Below are 24,154 nucleotides of genomic sequence, written 5' to 3' on the forward strand. Positions count from 1 at the left end.
CTTAACGGTAACCATAGCAACGCCACCGCTGTAGTCAGGAAGTGAGCGGAAATTAAAAATTAATTATATAGAATGAAAGCTGGTAGATTTCTGTACAAAAAAGAACGTTTTCTCCATAAAAAATATGTGATTTTATGAACAAGTCGAGTTTTTTTATTTTTTCGATTTTCTGTCGCCCCTAGCTAGCTACTGCTTCTGTGACGTCACGGTACGTACTAGCTTATTTTTTGTTTAAAAACTCGCATGATTAAGAACGCGGTGGCTGCATGTGAACTACAGGAGCCAGTAGCTGCTGCAGCGGAGGTGACATCACGAAGCTCCAGCGTTGACAGAGCAGAAATCTTTGCCCCTCAGAGATGACAGCCAGAGAGCACCGCGGCCATTAGCCAAACACCGACCTTCATGCGCTTTTTATTTATTTATTTGACGACAGCTCGCAGACCAACGATGCTGCGCGACTGTCACTAATCCCCCGAACAGCTGGAAGCGCTCACCACGCCTGTCTGAACGCTGATCATTCAAACAGCCATTGTGTCGTCTTCTGCAACTTCATCATGCTGCTACTGGACCGCAGCGATAAAATCAACCTTCACATCAGCCGTGAATCAGCGGTAAGATCCCGACTCGAGCAATAACACGAACTCTGTGCGCCATGCCTTTTGTTACTGGGAAATTACTCCGAATTTAAGGAGCTGCTGCTCGTGTTTACTTGTTTGTTTATCAGTGATCTGAAGTTGGGCTAACAGCCGACGATGGTGTGCGTCAGAGCTTTTCTGCAGATGATGAGACAAAGGGTGAAGCTGGACCGGGTCAGAGAACTGGGCCGACAGTATCCAGTCTTCTGCTTCCTGCTGCTGGTCCTGTTGTTGTCCACTGTGCTTTTAAATCGGTGAGTTAACCCTACTTGGTAACACTCCCTGAAATCAGCACGTGTTGACTCCTGTCACCTGTTTTCAGATATATTCACATTATGATGGTGTTTTGGTCCTTCCTGGCTGGAGTTGTCACCTTTTATTGTTCATTGGGACCCGAGTCTCTGCTGCCCAATATCTTAGTCTCTATAAAACCAAAGACCAAGGTGGGTTCTCCGATATGTCATTCAGGTACATCTCAATAAATTAGATCATCGACAAGTTCATTTATTTCAAGTATTGGACGATTATGGCTCATGTTGTCCGGACGCATGCACATGCAGGGAGATAAATCTGACGAGGATGAGTCAGGTCCTCTGCAAGGATTCTTCTTTGTTGAAACATTTTGCGTTTTACCCAACAGATTTCTTCAGTCTGTGGAGTTGCAACAAACTCGGTCATAAAGAGCACATTCTCGTAGTGGATCAACCAGTTTGCGGGTTACAGCCAAAACTGGTTGGTCAAATGCAATACGAGGACCATTAACCTAACAATGGATGGCCGATAGTTCTCTGATGGCTGCTTGCTAGAGGGCTGAGTGATATTCACAATAACCGCATTGTAAGAAGTTGACAATTGGACACGGAGGTCTCCACCCCGTCTAATGATGGATGAATTCTCTGATTGCCTCCTTTACTCCTCTCTCAAACCATCGTTCCTCTCTGTCCAGGATGTGAACATCTTCATCCCTGAAAGAGTGACCACTGGTCTGGAGATGAGTGTAGACCACAGAGTCCTGGCCTGATGATGTTGATCTTCTGTGCTGGTCCATCCTTTTGGCCAGTGGCTGTTTAGTTTCCCCGATGTAAGACTGATCACAGCCCTCCTGATACTGAACACTGAACTGGATCTGTGGGATGAACCAGTCTTTGCCGTAATGTATTTTGGGGTTTAAAAGCTACTGGGACGTTATGTTTAGAAAATTAAACGTCTCAGTTTCTCTGATACTCCCTCAACCTACAGAATGACCACTGGTCTGGGTCTGGGTCTGGGTTCCTCCTTTTCACCTGATTGCTGACTTGGAGTCCTGTTTGGGTTCCTTCTCTGCTTCAGGAAGGCCCAGTTATAATATCTACATTGCTCTAGGGCCTGTCTTGTGTGGGATTTTTCCTTCTGCCTGGCTTCTGAGTTTGTGGGGACGCTGTCTGCTCTGTGGTACAGTCCTGATCATCTGGCAAACTAAACAGCCACTGGCCAGAAGGATGGCCCAACACAGAAGAGCAACATCATCAGGCCAGGACTCTGTGGTCTACACTCATCTCCAGGCCAGCGGTCACTCTTTCAGGGATGAAGATGTGCACATCCTGGATAGAGAGGAACGATGGTTTGAGGGAGGAGTAAAGGAGGCCATCTTTGTGAAAAGAAACCACCCATCATTAAATGGGGGTGGAGGCCTCCATGTTCAACTGTCACCTTCTTACAATGCTGTTATTGCTAGTATCACTCAGCCCTCTGAATAGCAAGCGGCCATCAGGGTGCTAACGATCAATTGCTAGGCTGATGGTCCTCCTTTTGCATGTGAACAACTAGTTTTGGCTGCCACCAACAAACTGATTCACTATGAGAAGATGCTGCTTATAGGGCTGAGTTTGTTGCAGCTCCTCAGACTGAAGAAGTCTTTTGGATAAAAAAAAAAAAACATTTAAAAAAAGAAGAATCCATCCAGAGAACCTGACTCATCCTTGTCAGATATGGCTCATGTTGTGGCAAAAAGATAAGGAAGACGTGAACAATTACTAAATAAATGTCAAGCAGAATGTCCCAGGGATGGGACGGATCTAAGCGGTAGAATCTGTCTGACCCCAGATTATCAGAGACACATTTGTACCATGTTTATCAGTAAGACCTAAAAACACCACCCTTCTTGGCTGTATCACTTGTAGAGCAGCATGTCCTAACATTGAACTGTGAACAGATGATACAGGGTATTCTGTTACAAAGACTGAGGACATCTTAAAGAGCCTATCGGTATCTTACAAATAAGAATATTTCACAAGAAACATTGCTAATATTACATAAACAGAAATGCCGAAAGCCCCAAGTATATTTACTGAATACTTATTATTTTTTTAGCAGCTTTCAGCTCGTCTGCACTGTCGTCTCTCATCCTCCTCTTGATAAAACTCCATAGATTTTCTGCAGAGTTTAGTTCAAGTTGGCCTGTCGAGCACAGTGGTTCCATGGTCATTAAACCAGGTAGTGGCAGTGTGCACAGGGGCCTTGTCTATTATCTCCTCAATGCTTATTAGCAGAGGGACGCAAACAGTGCTCTAAAATTTCCTGGTAGATGCCTTTGCTGTCGTTGGACTTGATAAAACCCAGTGGGTCAACACCAGCTGAGGACACGGCTCTCCAAGTCATCACTGACTGGAAGCTTCACACGAGACCTCAAGCAACTTAGTTTCTGTGCCGCTCCACTCTTCCTCAAGTCTCTGGGACTTTAACTCCCAAGTGAAATGCCAAGTTTTTCATCTAAAGAGGGAACGTGGCTCCGCTGAGCAACAGTCCGGTCCTTTTTTTTTTTTTTTTTTTTTTTTACCTTATCACAGGTAAGACGCTTCTTCCAATGTCTCTGGTTCAGGAGTGAATCAGGAGTGGAATCAGTCTGTGTGTGGTGGACCTGGAAGCACCGACCTGACACAGCCCACGCCTTATCAGTATACAATATTCAACATTTTAGATAATCTGAATTTTGGGTTTTATCAAAATTAGCAGGCAAAAGATTAAACTATATCACGATGAATAAGGAATTCATTCATATGAGTTTCACTTCTTGAATTGAGTTAATGGAATAAATGAACCTTTCAATGATATTCTAATTTACTGGGATGTACATGCTCATTTAATTTCTACTGGTGCTTTAGATGAACATTGGAAAAGGAGGACACAGCTCAGCAGCAGCAGTTAATCTGCTTCATTTGTTTCTCTTTCAGTCATTCCAGCAGGAACTGTTTCCTCAGGGCCATAGTTGTGCTGTTTGTGGCAAAATTAAATGCAAACGACACAGGTGAGGGATCACATTGCTTTGGGATACGATTTATACCAACAGTGCAGAGTATATATTCCTGCATACATGATGGATATTCTGTCATGTTATTTATAGTGTATGAGTGGAGTAAATGAGGAAAACGGTGTTCGATTGGAAGCAAAGAAAGTGATGAACTGGGGTCTAACAGGATTTTAATGCTGTGCTCAAAATACTGTCATTTTTCTGTTTACCAGACCGACTTTGTTACTGGAAAACTATCAGCCATGGCTCGATCTGAAAGTTCCCTCCAAGGTGGATGCTTCTCTTTCAGAGGTACACACATAAACAATCAAACAAACTACCGGTAAACTGCAAAAGAAACGTCATCCCTTTTAATGTTTAAATAGATTCTGGAGCTCGTTTTGGAAAATTTTGTGTATCCTTGGTACAGGTAAGGCATTTTTATTACATTTTTTTTATAATTAATATCCATGTTTTGTTATTTGTGACATAAATTGGTTAAAATAGTTGAATTTGGTCTTTCAGAGACATCACAGACGATGAAGCGTTTGTCGATGAGCTCAGAGTGACTCTGCGTTTCTTTGCGGCTGTGTTGGTTCGTCGAACTCAAAAGGTGCCGGAGATGACCATAAAGTCTTGGTATGCCCAAAGGTCAAATATTTGTGTTTTATTTATTTATTTTGTCCTCTCGCAGGTGGATGTGGCTTCGCTCATCACAAAAAAGCTTCTCAAAGTATCATTGAAACATATCGAAATCATTAGCAAAGGAAGGCAGAAAGGTATCGCACATCTCGGCACGCAAAATCCATTTTTTGTCATGATTTTAATAACGCAAACACATTTTCTTCTTCTTTCTCTTGAGTAGTAAAGAGCACGGAGTATCTTCAACAAGCTGCCCTGGAGGAGTATGGCCCTGATCTCCACATGGCCCTTCGTAGTCGTAGAGATGAGCTTCTTTACCTCAGGAAGCTGACTGAGATGCTTTTCCCTTACGTCCTGCCGCCCAAAGCTGTAGAGTGCAGGTAACGCTGAAGCGGTAAAATATATACACCTGGAGTCTTTCCAGGAGAGTTTATAACGTTACTCTTTTTTTAATTTTTGCACTTCTTCTCAGATCTCTTTCTCTCCTAATACGAGAAGTCTTGGCTGGTTCTGTCTTCCTTCCTTCAATGGACTACCTGGCTGATCCTGTGAGTGTGGACTGTAATATTAAAAGACTGAAATCCAAAGCTGTTCCCATTTGAAGCCATTTTGTGCAATTTAAAAGCAAATTATGTTTATTTGTTCATTTAGTTATGAGCATACCAATGCAGGGCTTTTTCTAAAGCCCGAAAAGCAGTTTTAAACCAAAGTCCTTTTTTATGTTTCAGGACACGGTGAATCATTTAATATTGATATTTATCGACAATTCTCCAGTAAGTTTAGATTCTGCACTTGTGATTTTCTTCTTTTTTTTTTTTAAACAAGTTTAATTGTTTTCATGTTGTTGACGGGTGAATTTTATTTATGACTTAAAAAAGGGTAAACGTTTTATTATTTATTTTTTATCAGCCTGAAGAAGCCACAGAGCCTGCTTCAGCAATGGTTCCGTTTCTACAAAAGTACTCTGACTTCCGCAACAAAAAGCCCTCCGTAAGTGAATTTATTGAAAAAAAAATAGACTATGACTAAGGAAAGTTTTAAGAAAGGACTTTTTATTTAAAATATTTTCTAGTGTTTAAAGGTATTTTTAATGCTGCAGTTTTTTTTAGCTTTTAAAATTTTTATTCCTTTTTTTTTAATTCTCTTTAGATATTTTATATTGTAGCATTTTGAGATTGTACAATGTAAAGTGCAGTACAAATTGAATAAATAATTATTATAAATAATTCCTGATAAAAACAGAACAGCACCCAGGGAGTTATTTGATTCTGTGTGGGATCATTTCAAGCAAAATCCTTGTAAAATATGTACCAATTTTAGGAATAAGTAGGTGAACATAAAATGATAATTACTGTGTGTCAGCAGTTTCTGCTTTTTGCTTTTCTTTCATCAGGTGCTGAAGTTGGAGCTGAAGGAAATCAGAGAACAGCAAGACCTCCTCTTTCGTTTTATGAACTTCCTCAAACAAGAAGGAGCTGTCCACGTGCTCCAGTTCTGCCTCGCAGTCGGTAGTTCGCTCTGTTCACATCCGGACAAAAACAGATTATTCTACCTTGTCTTAAGAATTATTTCTTCATTAAGAAATCACCACGAGTTCTTAAACTTCTGTTCTGTCTGACCTTGTAGAGGAGTTCAACGACAGGATTTTGTGTCCGGAGCTGTCGGACTCAGAGAAGCTGATGCTTCACGAAGAGGTGAAGAAGATCTATGAGACTTACTGCTTGGACGAGAACGTGGACAAGATCCGCTTTGACCCGTTCATAGTGGAAGAAATACGAAACGGTACGCGACGCCTCTTACACAAGGAGAGTGAGGATTATTCAAACGTTGATTGGACCATTTCTGGTGCTGAATTATATGTTTATGATTTTTGTAAATCTGTGTTGCATAGTCGAACTGTCACAGTGGATTATAATTATTATTATTTTACTGTTTAAACATTCTTATAAACATTCGTTTCCGACGTCACTTTGATGTTCACCATTTCTGTTCAAGTCCCAGGATTTAGGTCGGTCTGTTGGTAGAAGTTAAAAAGTCAGGACTTAATATAGAAATGCCAAAAGGGAAAAAAAAAAGGTTTTAAATGGGTTTTGAAAGTGTCAAGTGTCCTGAAAAGTAGGGATGCACAATATTATCGGCATCGGCCGATATTAGCGATAAAGTTAAATATTGGACATCGGCCATTCCATCAAAATAACTCACCGATATAAAAGGCACTGTTTTGTTTTTCAATATATATTATCTATTTTTAGTGTTACATCATTTTCAGCCCTGTTTTGCATCTATATTTGGTAGCAGGCCAAGTTGACAAAGACCATGCAGACTAATGTAGTATTTTAATTCCACAGCAGAGAAACTATGTAGTCTCTGTAAGTAGGTCTATGGAAAAAAAAATATCAGTATTGGTATTGATTATTGGCCAAATAAGTTTTAACATATCGAATATTGGTCAAAATCCAATAATAATAAAAATCCATTCCAATATCTCTACTGAAAAGCAAATGTTTCAAACTTTAGCTGCAATTATTTCACTTCCTGGTTTCCTCCAGAAGTTTCTGCTCACCTGACCTCAAATTTTAGGAGTGTCCAAAGTTGAAAGACCAGAGAGGTCAAGAAGGTGTTTAATCCATTTAATGACCTAAAAACAAGCAACAAGATCTACTGATCAGTCTGACACTGTACTGGGAGCCCGAGCAAAGAAGCCAGAACAGTCCAAAATATGGTCTGTGTAGTTTTTGGGGCCTGTTAGGAGTCATGCTGCAGTGTTTTGGACAACCTCCAGCCAAAAGCAAAATAAAAACTATAAGGGGACAAGTCTGGATGAAATTAAATCGTATAATATCCTCAGCATAGACCCTCAGCATAGACCCTCAGCATAGACCCTCAGCATAGACCCTCAGCATAGACCCTCAGCATAGACTCTCAGCATAGACTCTCAGCATAGACTCTCAGCATAGACCCTCAGCATAGACTCTCAGCATAGACCCTCAGCAAGAAGAAACAGGATTTATTTATTTTGTCCGTCAAATTAAAAGGAGTATTTTAAACGTAGATGGATTTTTATTTATTTTTTGTGGACAGAATTTAATAAAACTCTCAGAAAGGAATAATTGTATGTAAATGTACAAAACGAAATGAGGAGTGGACATGCGACGCCTCCCCCCTCCACCACCACTGGTATGACAGGGGCGTGCCCCACAGTTTGAGAACCCCCAGCTTCTGGACATTATAAATGTAGATGATTATCTTCCAAGTTAGGTCCAATCTCAGGTTTGCTCTTCGTTAGCATCAACCTGTGTTCGAGTACTAGACCAAATATTTACGTCTTCTCTGGGTGTTGGAAATTGAACCGGACAGGACCCAGTTCATGGAGCTGCCATGTTGTAACCAGAGTCTACTCACTAGTGAAAAGGGGCATCCTGAGCTTTTCTCACGTGCTTTAGTTTTAGTTACATACTTGATACTTTGATACCGTCATTCTTTTGCGTAGCGTGTGCACTTTTACGCTGCTATGTAAATATTGTACACAGAGCAGGGGTCAACATAAGAGGTTTGTTTGTTCGAGACTATTTTCATCTCGGAAAACCAGATCTCCCCTCGAGGTTGTCCGGTGAACAACCAAGACGTGGAATTTTCTGTCGCCGTGACGAGTTTTCGTCATCTTTAAGAATGAAAGGAGGAAAAAAAAGGTGTTTGTTGCGATCTTTTTATAACCATCCAATCTAATGATGATGCAGGGATTTAACTGACACTGCTTTCAACCATTAAAGAGAAGCAGAGCCACAGTTGGACCAGAGCAGAGCAGAGCGGGGTGGGTCGTGCTGTCTGATGCATGGCGGGTGTGCGCAGCGTTCCCAGTGCAGAGACAGACTGCAGGTGAGAGCGGTCAGTGTTTCCTGGACTATTTTCCAAGGAGGACACCCCGCTACCCTAACAGAAGGCACATGACCGATTCACTGCAGCCGGGGGAGACACCAGAACGCACCACGCCTCTGCCCGCCCCGAGACTTTTACACCTAAAATCTAAATTTGTTTTAAATGTTAATGCGTTCTGAGCATCGTGTTCAACATGCGTGCATGACCGAACTCCTGGTCCGAGAGCGTGTGCCACGGCAGGAGCGCAGTCGGCCTGAGTGTCCCTCACAATGCTGCTATAGTTCTTATAATTCAACCATATTGATGCTAAAAGAATGAATATATTCCCCAGATTACTGCAAAGATGTGCCTCCGTTTCTCTCCGTGAGCGTCAGTTTCAGGTGTTTGTAGTTTATCATAAAAATCTGCTGCTCAGTAGCTGGGAAATTCCAAGAAGTCCACAAGATGGCTGACTGAGAACATTTGTATATACAGCAGTAAACTTTGTATATACTGCAATAGACATAATAAATTAAAATTTGCTTGAGATTTTTTGCCGTCTTTATTGTAAAGGTTGCGGACAACCAACAATTTTGTCCGACATCCAGATTCTGTCGAGGTTTTCTTCGGGACAACCTGGAACGTTACCTCATTACCCTGCTTAGGAACCGTAATCACTAACTCCCTATGTGTCATTTGCACCACATGTGGTACATGTGATGGAACTAAATTGTGTACACAGGGTCCCAGTTACATCCAACAAAAGTATAAAATGTAAAGAAAAATAGTAATAACATCTAAGATATGAACTAAGAAATACGCTAAACTAAGAATACTCTTAAGCAATAGTACAAAAACAATACGCCGAACAGCAGCACGAACATGAGTCTGTGTGAGCAGATGAGTACGAATGAACACAGCAGCGTGAAATAGATCAGCAGCATAATATCAGCAGCATGAATAATCAGCAGCACATATCAACAATCCAAACAAATGCATTACAAATTGTAGAATGAGCCACTTGAAACCAAAATATGATCTTCTCTGATTTTATGGTCATTAATTATTTTATGTATGAAACTACAGGACAACTGCTTAGTGGGGTCTAGTTGCATCTGACTGTTGGGGTAAAGCTAAAGAAATCATCAGTCATGCTGTTTACGCTCAGATCTTACTCCGGTGTTTGAATCCCTTCCTGTTTTTATTCCATTATCGGTATAAAATTAGTCTTATCTGCTCGAATGTGATTTAAAGTGACCTTTATTTATTATTTGCAGTTGCTCAGGGTCCGTTTGCAGATGTGGTGAAACTGCAGACCATGAGGTGCCTGTTTGAAGCCTACGAGCACGTGCTCTTCCTCCTGGAAACTGTTTTCACCCCCATGTTCTGTCACAGCGATGAGGTTAGCATCTACGACAAATGTTGTGAGCCAATGGTGACAACGCATGACTGGAACCAATTCATTATTCACCTCAGACTGTTAATTATGTTTGTATTACACCAGTCTGTCTTGTTAGCATTATAAATCTTTATAAATGTGGTAGTTTGACATAAACTGATCACTACTATCTTACATTTTATGTTCAATGAGCCAGTCATCTTCCAGCGTCTCAGTCCTGAGCCACCATCAACCCTGTCATTGATGCTGAACGCACAACCGTCCAATAATCAGCCGCTGGCATAATGCCAAGCTGCCAAACTGAATTTCACCCCTCAGAGACTGCGTTATTGAATAAAGCTGGGCGGACCAGCCTATTGTCCACAGCAGGCAACTACTGTGCTTGAAGAGAGTCTGGAAAATACTCCAGCACTGTTTGTTCCTGCTCTGAAATAAAAAGGCCCATGATTATTATCGTAATGGTCTTTATATGCAATATGAGCTAAATCTAAAAATAATTTTATTATTATTCTCCCACAGAATTTCATTTGCATTGAGCAATTACCAACATTTTCTTTTGTGTCCTCCTGCAGTACTTTCGGCAGCTCCTGAGAGGAGCGGAGTCCCCGAGCAGAAACTCCAAGATGAGCAGGTAGGTTTATGATTTGTGTTGATTGTACCAAAATAAATGTTTAATGTGATGCAGTAGTCCCTCGCTACTTCACGGTTTGTTTTTCACGGACTCACCCTATCGCGGTTTTTCACAATAAGGGTGGCTATGACACACAATTGGCTGATTGACGGATGAGCCGCACGATCGGCATGGAATTTTTATTTAAATTAAATTATTTAAAATTATTTACCTGCACAATTGTGCAGCTTATACTGTAGGATAAACACCCTGCTACAGCTGATCAGCGGTTCCCCGTGCAGAGCAGGGAAGTGGGCGTGGCCAAGAGCGCTTGCAGGTGGCAAAGAGCAGAGGAGGCAAGGACGTATGAATCCTCTACAATAAACAAGGGACTACTGTATTACTTTGATATTCTTGAAATAAAATAAAAATGCCAAATTTCAAAACAAAATGACTACATTTTCACGTTCTTTTTCGGTTTTTCTTTTCTTTTCTTTGAGACAGAAAATGAATCGCCATTTATTTTTCTTTCTAACTTGCATGTCTGACTGATTTAACTTTGGCACAAAGTTACAACTCCGTTTGTCATCAAGATGCCCTGCAGTTTGAGAGCAGGACATAATCTCGACCTGCTACAAAACCTTTCAACATTAGTGACTTCAAGTTTAGCCTGTAATTTACTAGTAAAACAAACTCGCGAACTGCATCTGAATGAAAACTAAGGGGTAATAAATTCAGGGAGACATCTTTGTTTCTCATCACGAGGTGAGGTGTGTAGGTGGCCACGTTGCCCCTCCACTAACTCCTTGTGCGTATTGTTCCAGAACTAGCCTGAGTTTGGATGACATCCGGTGAGTATGAGGCATCGGCGTGCTGATTAGACCAGTGACCGGCTCAGCAGCACTGCATGCAAGATGCTAAATGCACCTCATTTGTGCCTTAAGAGAGCAATGTGTGACTTTCATAAATAAATAATTTCACTGTGGCTTGGACTAACTGTACATCTAGGTTTTCAGTTCACTGAGCATGTCATTAACATTAACATTTAGGTTTGTTTACAAATGATGTTTTTTATTTGGTGAGTGAAGGATGATTAAAAGTGACCTTATTTAAGGACTTTTGCTGACCATAGCATGACTCATCATAAATTAAATAAGAAACTGTAGTTTAATGCTTTGATTTGTTAGAAATTTGGCTGTTTCTATATATTTACTCCTGGAATTAGTTAATGGATTTTACTGAGTCACATTGTCCAACTACGAGCAACGACTCCCTCATCTCTGCGACTGACAGATACCCTCTCCGCTCAGCCTGTTTGTCTGCCTCTCTCTCCATCGTTTGGCCCCCACCATGCTGTGTCTGTGATTTTATGTCCACTCTGATTCCATGACTACCATAACGCCTGCCCTGATACGATCCACGGTCCTCTCCCGCCTCTCGCCCACGGGGACGTGACCCTGTTCTTGCTCCTAGTTCCTGGGACTGGAGCCCCGAGTCCCCTTCCTCACTCCTCACCGCCTCCGGCAGCTCATCTCCTGCATCTTGTAACTCCCTCCATGCCCAGTCCACGTTTACAAACTTCCCATACGGCTCGCTCTCCCACCGCCACTCATCGCCCAAGTAAGTCAGGGTCCATCTGTGTGTCTCAGTGTGATATGCCGACCATCATACCCCCCATTTGACCCCAGTCCCAGTCAGATCCCTGCATGGTAGGCCAAATGCACGGAAGCTGTTTTGTCTTTTATTTTGTGCTGTTTTCATTTTGTCTGCGATCAAAGTCTTTATATTATTTTTAACAACGCAGTGACTTTTACTCTCAGCTCGTACGTATCATGTAGTACCAGTAATTTGTCTCCTAAGATAAACTCAAGCTGATGCTCTGTGCCTTTTCTGCAACACTTTTCTTAAATTTGCAATTTTTTTTAGATTAAACATCAGCTCATGAAATCAGTGTTCACTGCTTTGTGCTTTTTAAATTTTTTTTTTTAAACTCTTGGTCCAGCAGAGCCTTGTCATTATCTCAAGCTTGTGGCCTTTTAAAAAGATGGCCGCTGCTTTTTCTTCTCTGCGCCTCGTTCGTTTTTCATCAGTTTTCTGAAGCTGCATGAACTTCACAGAACCCACGTGGTTCTCCTCCATCAGCCATTGTTCAGTATCCTCCCCTGTTCATGTGCAGGAACACGTCAAAGAGGGGCGAGTCCTTCGGGATCAGCCGCATTGGCAGTAAGATCAAAGGAGTGTTCAAAAGCACAACCATGGAGGGTGCCATGCTGCCGTCCTACGGGCTGGTAGAAGGAGAGGACGACATGGTGAGGATGGAAGTCTAAAAAAAACAATTTATCTTTATAATGCAGGCAGTGACGGATGCATGATTTGTCTAAATTTAAAAACAAAACGATCCCGTGTGTCTACATGTAAAATAAATTCAAGTTCAACTTGTGTTTATTTGTCATATATGCACGAGATTAACGGTACAACGAAATGTTTAGGATGAGAAGAAGCGACTTGACTCGCTAAGAACAAACAAACAAGAAATACTACAGCATGTAATAAGGGTACAAAATAAAACGTAAAAAAAAAAGTAATATTTACAAGGTCCTAAATGAGATGGTAAACAACAACATGGTAGAATTTTAGCAGTTCAAGTAGGATGAATAAGTATTTCAAGTTAGTAATAAATGCACATGATATATATTGCACATATCTAGGTAATACATAAATATAAACTACCGGTGAACTAGGTAATAAATATAAGCTTATTTTACCCAATTAGACAAGAACTAACTTGAACAACATAAATCAAACTCAATTTTTTTTATTCGCTGCCACATGGGGGCATTTTTAAAAAAAATAATGAGATTCACAGAAAATATTTCTGTTAAATTTAAATGTTCTGCTTTGATGGGATCAGGTTTTAGAGTCGGAGCACTGATGTTCTGGATTCAAGACCTACAACAAGATGAAATTGTGACCAAATAAATTTTTGTGCTGCTGTTGCCTCGTTTTACAAGTTATTTAATTTTATTTGGCTACAAAAAAATACTCTGTTGTAGAGTTTTCTGTTATGTTCAAGGTTCTGTATTGTCATTCACATCACCTGTGGTACATGAGGTGGAACGAAAGTGTGTACCCGATCACAGTTACACCCAAAAATAGCAAAAATATAAAGTGTAAATAAGAAACGGTATACAATATATTATACATTTATTATACAGTATACAATATATTTCAGGTGCAGTAAAGAAATGACCGAGTTTCATGTGACACTGGTGTTTATGTAAGTGTTCAAAATTAAAGCTATTACTTAAAATCAAGAGGCATTTAGAGTCGAAATGTTTGAGAGTCTCCTCAGACATTTGGATCTAGGTGAATCTGGTCAGATGGGACTAAAGCTGAACATTTTAGTAATAAAGGAAAATTAATTATATGCCTTTTAATACATTTTTCAAGAACACCATTGCCTCAGCGAAGCACAGTGTTGTCAGTATTATGATGTGGATAAATATTTCACACCGGTATGGCCTGGGAAGTTGATCAGAGGTAAAAGAAAGATGAATAATTCTACATATGGAGCAATATTTCATAAAATCAAGACTGAGATTGAGAGTGATGATAAAATAACACGCAGGCGTCTAACAAGAAAACCTGATGGATTTAAACATCTTCAACTTCTTTCACTTCTCTCCATTTGAGGTGGAGGAAGCCATGATGGTGCTGGAGGACGACTCCCCCGTGGAGGCCGTCTCCACCCCCAGCACCCCTCGAAACCTCTCGGCCTGGAGCATCACGATCCCGTACATCGATTTCTACGACGACGACGTGAAGCGGGAGCGAATTCCCGTGTTCTGTATCGACGTGGAGCGCAACGACCGCAAAGCAGGTGCGTTTTTTTATTTCTCCTTTTGAGGCTCGGATGGAGCCATCGGAGAGGTTAATGTCGTGCTAGCTGGAGCTGTGCTGCATTTTCCATCAGAATAACATTTTTAATAGGATTGAAGAGACCTGTGATTGTGCCGTCGAACGTGCAGGAGGATCGTTTTTGTTGACTTTTGGAATCACTGCATCATTTTGTGGGGAAATAATGAGATTAAATCAGGTCTTCTCTTGTTTGTTGAATTATTATTGTTGTTTTCTGCAGTGGGGCACGAGACTGAGCACTGGTCTGTGTACAGAAGATATCTGGAGTTTTATGTCCTTGAATCAAAGCTCACGGAGTTTCATGGTAGGTTTTCTATTTTTACACTCTTGTGGAGAGATTTTATATAAAAACGAGTTTAGTTGAATCCAGAAAACCTCAAACCTACAAATAAGTAGTAGTAAGTCATAGGAGTTTGATGGTCTTTGTTGCAACATTAAGTTACTTAAAAATCACAGATTGTCTGTTGGAATATACTTATTTTTGCGTTTCTTTTACACCCTCTGCAGGATCATTTCCAGATGCGCAGTTGCCTTCCAAGAGAATAATCGGCCCCAAGAATTATGAGTTTCTAAGATCGAAGCGGGAGGAGTTCCAGGAGTATCTACAGGTAGATAATCTGATGAGACAAGTCGTTCCATCATCTGAGATTACGTAAATCTTTAAACCAATATACAGGAGTTCAAGACTCTTAATTTTAGTCCAATATATTGTTTTTTTTATACGTTTTACGTTTGTTGTTTTAAAATCTTGAATAATTGATTCCTAAACTTTGAAGATTTAAATTTATATGTGGGTTTGTAAGCATCCACAAAATATATTATTAGCAACTTATTTAAACATTTTCTTTGTAAAAATTTACCTTTGAAATGAAAGCACAGCTCCTCTGCGAACTCAGAATCACTGCGTGAAACAAAAAGCTGCTCTGCTTTTATCCGTTTAAACTCATCAAAATGTGGCTTTAACTTTTATTAAATAATCTCGATCCATAAATTATTCATCAAAGTACAAAAGTACAAAGTTATTTGCCATGTGTGCATAGACCAACAATCCAGGCACATTGGAATCCTTGCTCTCTCTGTCATAGTGAAAACACTGAAATCAGAATCAACCTTTATTGTCATTTGCACAGAAGCACAATGAAATTACATTTCACTACAGCCGTCCAAAGAAAACCAACATGGGTAGACGGAGATGCCTGAGGCTGCAGCCTCTTGGGATGCACTGCCCTTTTTGTTTAGATAAGGAAAAGGGAAAACATGAGGAAAGAGGAAGTATCAAAAATCATATGTCACTGTGTCTTTGACAGGAAACACTAAATAAATAAAATAAAAACAAGAACAAAGTGGTTTGTATCTATTCTGTACAGAAAGTAGGTAACATCTACACCTTCATGTCACATGTCCAGTGAGGTTGAGTAGTGTTGGGTTATTAATGCACCTGATTAGGTGGTTTGGTTTTGCCATCAGTCCGACTGTGGCAGGGAAAAAACTGTTAAAAAACCGTGTACTATGGGTTCTATCTGCTCCGCTGTTTCTCAGGTTGTATGAACATTTTTTTGTGTCTGATAAGAGAGTGAGCTGGATGGAGTGAGTCCTTGACGATGCCAGCTGCTCTTCTTTGACAGCACTGTACAAACATCGAGTCCATGGAAGGAAGTTTAGTCCCTGCGATCCTCTCTGCAGTCTTTATGACTCTTTGCAGAGCCTTCCTTTCTGCTTGTGTGGTGTTCCCACACCAGACGGTGATGACTGTGGTTAGGATACTCCATCAGTCCTCTACAGGACTGGGTGAGAGGGCACTGGTTTAGACCCACTTCCTGAGCAGCCTAATAAAGTACAGCCTTTGCTGGGCTTTTTTCCACTGTGGCTGTGACCAGCTCAGGTCCAATGTAACCTGCAGTCCCAAGAATCTATGGCTGTCAGCCCTCCCTACCTCAGTCCCTTTAATGATGAGAGGCTGTAATGGACGTGTGTGTGTGTGGGGGGGTGTTCCATGAAGTCCAATATGATTTCTTTGGTCTTGTCTGTATTGAGGATGAGGTCGTTCTTCTCTCCAAAGCATACCATGCTTATATAAGGTGTTTGTGCACGTACTGATTGGAGGGATTTAATAATTTTCTATTGACCGAGGTGCATGTTGTTAAAACTACCTCTTAACTCGACTTTGTAGTTATGAAAGATTATTTTGTAAAAGAATTTTCAGCCAAAATCAGAAATGGAAAAACAAAAATCGACTGAGTTTTAGTATTTCATTTGTTGTTTTGTTGTTGTTTTCTTTTGCAGAGGCTTCTGCAGCACCCTGAGCTGAGCAACAGCCAGCTGCTGGCCGACTTCCTGTCCCCCCACAGCATGGAGTCCCAGTTCCTGGACAAGATGTTACCGGACGTGAATCTGGGTAAGACGCCTGGCCACAGAGAACGTTACGGAGACAGAAGGGACACACCATACACACTGTAAACATGTTAGATCTAACCTTGAGCTGAGCTGAAGACACATCTGTATAACGGAGGCTAATAAATGACAGAACCATCCATCACTCAGGTGAAGCATCTGTTGTTTTACAGGTAAAATCATCAAGTCGGTGCCCAGCAAACTGATAAAAGAGGTGAGGAATTTATTTATAGGGAAGTGTTTGTGTCTCATTCTGGACATTTACAGTAAAAAAAACATCTTGTTTGTTAAGAGTTTCGCCGTCGGATCCAGATGTGGCAAACTTTTTACTGAGTCTAAAATCCTCCGTGTTTGTGCTTAGAAAGGACAACATCTGGAGCCTTTCATCCAGTCCTTCTTCAACTCCTGTGAGTCTCCCAAACCCAAACCCAGTCGCCCTGAACTCACTATCCTGAGCCCCACGTCTGAAAACGACAAAAAGGTTTGCAGTCTAAACTTGTATGTTTCGTTTGTCTCTCTTTGTTAGCCTAGTACCAGAAAACGCTGTCATATTTTATCACATTTTCCTAAATCTGCAAAGATTTCATTGTGAAATATGCACTTTTTGTTAAACAGATGTTTTTACTAGAATATTAAAGCTGCTTTGGTCCAGAAGGGGCTTTGTTTTTATGTTTTATTATTATTAATATATTCTATTTTTCTACGCCTGTTGAAGGCGGATGTATTCTGGTATAATCTCCGTCTGTAAACTTTCTCTTGTCCTGCTCAAAATAATTTAATAAAACATAAAACACTTATGCATCAGCTCTAGACAGAGTGTCGCACACACTTTTCATCGCTCCAGCTTCAAGGTCAAGGTCACACATCAAGGTCAAATGTTATACAAGGTCTTTGCTTGTCCAGCCCATAACTTCTGATTTACTCAAGATCATTTGCTGAAACTTGATCAGCCCTAAAGTCAAGGTCACAAATCAAGGTCAAACGTTAAATGCACTCTTCTAAACAATCCGAGTTCTGTCGGTTATTCGTACCTGGACGAGTCTTTACCATTCAACCTGCTCTCTTCCAGCTCTTTAATGACCTCTTCAAAAATAACGCCAGCCGCTCAGAGACGGTGGAGAAAAGACATAACCAAAACTACTTCATGGAAATGATCACCGTTGAAGGCGTGTACGACTACTTAATGTATGTGGGTGAGTGAAATCTCTCTATTCATCTTCATTTAGCCCGTTTAACTTTTTTTTGTTTGATTTGAAATGCATTTTATTCTTTAAATAGCTGGAAAACATTTGGGTTTTTCTTTCAAACGCAGTTTATCTGACACATTTCACACGGAAAGTCTGAGAATATAAGAGCAGTACCAAGTATTTATACAAGTTTACCAATATTATTTCACAAAAACAAGTATTTTAAACAGTTGTGTTTTATACAAAATGCAGCTGCTGGTCAAATACTAATAAAATCAAAAAATTGATTGTTGTATTAAGAACTTTTTTGTGTGTATAAAATGTGTTTTTGTGTCTGTGTAAATAAACTTACCATTGTTTTATTTAAATCACTCATAAATTAGACTTTAAAACAATGTTTGAGGAATCAATGCAAATTTGAGGTATTTCTATTAAATATTTCAGTTCTTTTGACTTTTAACTAGAATAGAAGAGAAAAGATTAAATTATTTAAAATACTCAAACAGTCCCTCTGAATAAGTCATGCTGATTTGATTGTTTTCTTGAATTAAATAGGTTAAGTATAAACTAGTGTCAGTGTCTCATCACTGATGCTGTTTTGTGTTTTGTTTGTGGATTTAGGAGACGGAACCAAGATCAGAGCTGCCTGGTGTCATGTTGGAGTTTGTAACCCTCCAACATTAATGTCGAGCCCATCATTTATTCAGTCGTTCCTCCTGTTTGTCTCTTTAATGCCAAAAGGTCGGGTTGTCTTCCATATTCCTGACTGGTTTCACCACCTGCTAATGGGCGGCAGGATCCTGTTCAAGAACACGCTGGAGGCCTACACAGATTATTACCTTCAGTCCAAGCTCAACCAGGTGGTCCAGGAGCACCGGCTCGTCTCTCTCATCACTCTGCTCAGAGGTGCACACGAACGCTGCAGGTTTTATTCTTTTTTTTTTTAAATAGTGGTGTTTTCTGGAGCTCCATTTCAACTTGTAAATGTGCTGTTGTCTTTCAGACACGGTGTTCTGTGAGAGCAGCCCGCCACGCTCAGCCCAGGACAAACAGAGCCGAGCCAAGAGGACGTTCGATGAGATGATGCACTACATCCCAGGTGTTCAGTACTTTCAGGTTTAACGGATGATTTTTTAAATGTTTTTCCCGTCGAAAGGCGTCCATACTCTGAAACATATTCTCCACCCGTATGACCGTAAACTTTCTCTTGTCCCGCCCATAACTTCTGATCGGCACAAGGTAATTTAATGAAACTTAATATGCTTATGTTTCTTATACTTTATACTTATGTTCTAGAATTGCGCCGCTCGGAGTGGCTGCATGTTTGAGTAGCTCTGTTACATTCATTCTGAGATGTTGCTTTTGAAAACTACAATTCCTGTTTTTTCTGGATATAAATCACTTTTTTGGATGATTGTTTCCTCCGGTATCAGATGCTGTGCAGCTGGAAGGATTTTTACTGAAAGTTTTTTACTGTTGGGCATTTGTTATAATACGTAACCATGGCAACACGCTTTTTTTTTAAATAACCAGGAGCAGCTGATTAACATCTCAAAAGCTCAAATACGTCAACTACAGCCCCAAATCCCAAACGAGTTGAAAAGGAAGCGCCATGGATGAATTCCCATCAACCTGGCGACGGTGCTCGAGTACGTGACCACCGAGATCCTGTAGCTGGTGGGAAACTCTGCTCGTGACAACGGGAGGACCGGGATCATCCCCTGGCACCTTCAGTCTGCCAATCCAGACCGATCCATATATTGGTGCAGTCACCAATATCCCTATGCCAGCTGCAGTCACTGATGTCCCTATGTGCCACGCCCTCTGCTGCAGTTCCTGAAGCTGTCCGAGGAGCTCTGCAGACTGCTGGGAGGAGTGACCATCGTTCAGGGAGGAATTCTGCCTGGCATCCGGACAGTCCTGCTGCTCAGAAGGACTGAGAGGCCCGTCGGATCGGACAGCAAGCTGGGTCCGGGTGGACGGATCGGTATCTGTGGCCAGATTCTTTAACATCGCTGCAGGAGATTTAATCGCTGGATATCCGGCCCCCGAGCTGTTGGCTTTCAGAAACTGTGCCCCCGCTGAGCAGTTTTGTTGAATAGCTCCATAATACAAGGTCTTGTCCAGGCCGTTGATATAGATTAATGTATAACAGTTTGTCAGGGGGTGTATAATGTGCTCTTTGCTCATTACGTTCAAGTTAAATGTTCAGCTGTCTGGAGACATTTAGTGTTGGCCTGAAATACATGAGGTGGTTTTATTTTATTTTTTAGATGTTTTGGGCAAATGTATTGGAGAGGAGGCCAAATATGAAGGTGTGCGTCTGCTCTTTGACGGACTGCAGCAGCCGGTCCTCAACAAACAGGTACAAAACACTGTTTTCACAGCACGTCTGCTCCTCAGCTGTGTGAAACACAGTTCCTGCAGCAACGTTGTCTTCTTAGATTCCACTCCTTCAAAACATTGTTTCTGTTTCATATTTTTACCTCATGTTTGAGTATTTGTGACCTAAACGCTTCTCATCTTCTTCTCGGCCTTCCTCAGCTGACATACGTGCTGCTTGACATCACCATTCAAGAACTTTTTCCTGAACTGAACAAGGTAAACACATGCTCATCTGCTGTCCTTCTTTTTTTTTAAATAAAAGTTGCATTTATTCTTCATACCTGTTCATCCGTTAATTACAACAAAACAGAAAATATTCACTATTATTGTACATTGATGTTGATCCCAGCTTAATGAACATATCCTACATATGCAACAGCATTACACATTCATGTACCATAAATACAGTTTTATTCTGTGACAAATAAACATCTCAGTGACTAGAAACTAAAAGTAATCCACCTCCTGACCCTTGAGCAGTTTCTGACTAAACAATCGGATTAAAACTTGCTGAAGTGATTCAGTCTTAAATAAAATAATTTCTCTTGTAGAATTTTTTTCAGCAGTGAAGTTTATTCTGATTTGAGAAACATGCATATATTTCAAACTGTAAGTTATTAGATGTAAAAACTACTTTGTGTGAAACAATGAGATCAGCTCATTATTAGTTTTTATTTCATCACCAGTTTAAATTCCACGTTAATTTATTTATTATATGTTAAAGAAATCAGGTCTCTCTTGTAAACGAGTCCCCAAGGCTCAATGGGATTAACCTGTCTAAATAAAGGTTGAATGAATGAATGTCTATGCAAAGTTTGGTTTAAATATTTTGACCTGAAAGCACCAAGTTGTTGCGCTGAAGCACTTTTTCTTTGTTCAGCAGGCGCAGAAGGAGGCATCTCTGATGGCGCCGTGGATGTGAAGTGGACATGATTACCATCAGCCAACGTGGCGCTCTGCCGTGAACTCACCCTGAACTAACCCAAACACCCGTTCACCTCTAACACCCTTGCGTTAACAGAAAACCTGGCTCATCCAACCGTAACGCTTCAAATCTGGAATAAATTGTCTTTCTTTACGTCTCGGATCATCTTGTGGTGCTGAGAATGGCTCCTCATGAATTCTGTAAGGTTATTTTAAACCATCCGTTAAAGATCGAACTCTGCATCAACCTACTCGACAAACAAGAAAACAAATGATTTTACTTGACATATGTGTTTTTTTGTAAAATAAATGTAACAAATAATGTGTTTTGGTGTAGTAGTCTGTTTCTTTTTATTATCTGCACAGACTTGTAGAAGACAAAAGCGGCAGTAAACGAGAAATAAATGCAGTTTATGTATTTCAACCTTTGAGTTTATCGCTGTTTTCCAGAGTGCAGGCAGAGCTGGCAGCAACACGCCAAGGTTCTGTTCCTGAACGTGACTTCACACCCACGTTCACACGCTTCTCATCCAAAATGTTTGTGCGGAGAACAAACGTCTTTTTTCTTTTCTTTTTGTTCTGAAGAATGAACTGTTTGAATTAGTTTGTATAAATGCTAAAAACAAATGTTTCTATTATTATGAACTTCATTTTCTGCTTACTTTAAACCCCAAAACAGAGGTCACGTCTTTTTGAACAGTAAATTAAAAACAGATGCTTGTTAAATTAAAAAAAGCTAAACAAAAAAGATTGTTAGAGGTGACCTGCAGAAACAGCTGAAAGTTGAGATTCAATTCTGTTTCCTGCTCTTGTGGTTTTCCATCTCGTTGGAAAACGTTTTATTTTCTTGCATTGTGTTTGGTATGGTATGATATAAAGTTTATTCATTTTAAAAAAGTGCAAAACCAGTCCATTACAATATTAAAAAAAGATACAAGAGATTTAAAATGAAAGGCAGCAGAAAGAAGAAAAAATCTTATTTTATCTGCCCCTTTTTTCAAACGATTATTTCAATCATAATAATTTTCAAGTAACAGAACAAAATGAATAACTCTTTCTAATTTTTCTAATTCTAATACAAAACACACACTAAGCTACTTCATATATACTTTTTTAACAATTCAGCTTTGATCTTTTTCTTAAATGTACACATTGACTTGGCATTTTTCACATCACTCTCTAGACCATTCCACAATCCAACTCCTTGGATTGAGGTAGACCTTCCCTTCAGACTAGTTCTGAATTTTGGTTTGATAAATATTTCTATCCCCTTAAGATTATAACAACTTTGTCTTTTAACAAAATTTCTTTGGATATTTAATGGTAATGTGTTATTTTGAGCCCTATACATAACTGATAAAATACTATAATCTACCAAATCATGGAATTGCAATAATTTCAGTTGATAAAATAATGTGCTTGATGGGTGACTGTAATGCTTTCTGGTGATAATTCTTACAGCTCTTTTCTGTAAAATAAAAATAGGTTTTGTAAATGTTTTACACGCTTTCCCCCAAACATCAATGCAATAGATTAAATTTGGAACAATGATTGTGTTATACAACATGTACAGAGCTTTATCATTTAATAATTCCCTAACTTTGTATAGTACTGCAATAGATTTAGATATTTTTGTTCTTACAGAATTGATGTGATTTTTCCATGTTAGCTGTTCATCAATGATTACACCCAAAAATTTCATCTCATTAACTCTACAAATCTCAACACCCTCAATTTTAAGTGGATCATCAACAGTTCTCTTTTTGTTACTAAATATCATGTAATTAGTTTTATCTAAATTTAATGATAATTTATTAAGTTTAAACCAAGTTTGTATTTTATCAAATTCTGTCTTCATCAATTCCAACATCCATTTTACATCTTTACCCAAACAAAAAAAAATATGGTGTCATCTCCAAAAAGGACACATTTGAGGAGTCCTGATACATTCACTAAGTCATTCACATATAAAATAAATAACTTTGGTCCAAGTACAGAGCCTTGAGGAACTCCACAAGTGATATTGCACAGGTCAGATCTTACACCATTTATTTGTACAAACTGTTTCCTATCTTTCAAATAGCTAGATACCCATTGTAATGCTGGTCCTCTTATACCATATTTATTTAATTTTTCAAGGAGAATAGTGTGGTCAATAGTAAAAAGTGTTTAAAACCAACTCGAGGTTTGCTCCAAACCCTTTGAACGAGCTTCCACAAATAATTTTTCATTGTGCTTTTAAAAACGGGACGCGTCAAATGTACATTTAAAAAATAAATATCAAAAACTAAATGTTGATGCAGTCAGTGCAGCTCCTTTTTGCTTCAGATCAATAAACAGACAATTAACAATTTAAATATAGCTAAATAAGATAAGATTAGAACTTTATTAATCCCACAGGAAATTGTTGTGCTAGAGTTTCAATACAAAGGAATATACACAAGGAATCACGCAAGATATATAAAAAATAATATCAGAATATAAAAATACCAGCAATTAAGAGAATTAAGTAATATATCTAATTCAGCAATTTTCTGTCTATACATTAGATCATATTTACACGTTTGATTCATGTGAGGGCGTTGTGTGTAGTCCAGGTGTTAAGTTACTCATAAAGAAAATTATGTTTTTCACCCATGAGCACCACTTGGTGGACAGATAAAGACTTAAGCACAAACAATCTTTAAAGGTGAAAGATAAACCTCATAAGTTTAAGAAAATGTTTAAAATTGAATTTTTCTTTTATATATATATATATATATATATATATATATATATATATATATATATATATATATATAGGAGTCAAAGTTAGAGGGTGCTTATAATAAATGGTTGGCGTGTTTCTTTTTTAAAGGTGATTATGGTGAACTCGACATAAAACATAAGATGAATAAGTAGGTTTTTGTTATGATGAGTTCATTTTATCCCAATTGTCCTTTT

General features: G+C 39.5%; 1 protein-coding gene across 1 annotated transcript; it reads left to right on the forward strand.

Annotated features, from left to right (window-relative positions):
* The first annotated feature begins 262 nt into the window (after positions 1–262).
* On the forward strand, positions 263–21,450 carry LOC119427029 (sorting nexin-14). The gene is made up of 30 exons (XM_037694603.1): positions 263–611; positions 725–889; positions 958–1,078; positions 3,845–3,918; positions 4,134–4,212; positions 4,287–4,330; positions 4,426–4,513; positions 4,595–4,679; positions 4,766–4,922; positions 5,015–5,090; positions 5,271–5,315; positions 5,452–5,532; positions 5,936–6,050; positions 6,169–6,324; positions 9,675–9,799; positions 10,369–10,427; positions 11,231–11,257; positions 12,583–12,715; positions 14,100–14,286; positions 14,545–14,628; positions 14,832–14,932; positions 16,608–16,719; positions 16,889–16,929; positions 17,077–17,196; positions 17,785–17,908; positions 18,644–18,808; positions 18,906–19,001; positions 20,176–20,267; positions 20,447–20,503; positions 21,168–21,450. Exons 2-30 carry the CDS (start codon positions 753–755, stop codon positions 21,207–21,209), a joined length of 2,823 nt encoding a protein of 940 aa, XP_037550531.1. The 5' UTR covers positions 263–611; positions 725–752; the 3' UTR covers positions 21,210–21,450.
* The last annotated feature ends 2,704 nt before the right edge of the window (positions 21,451–24,154 follow it).

This window comes from Nematolebias whitei, chromosome 21, assembly GCF_014905685.2.
Source record: "Nematolebias whitei isolate Nwh7 chromosome 21, NemWhi1, whole genome shotgun sequence".
NCBI classification, from domain to species: Eukaryota; Metazoa; Chordata; class Actinopteri; order Cyprinodontiformes; family Rivulidae; genus Nematolebias; species Nematolebias whitei.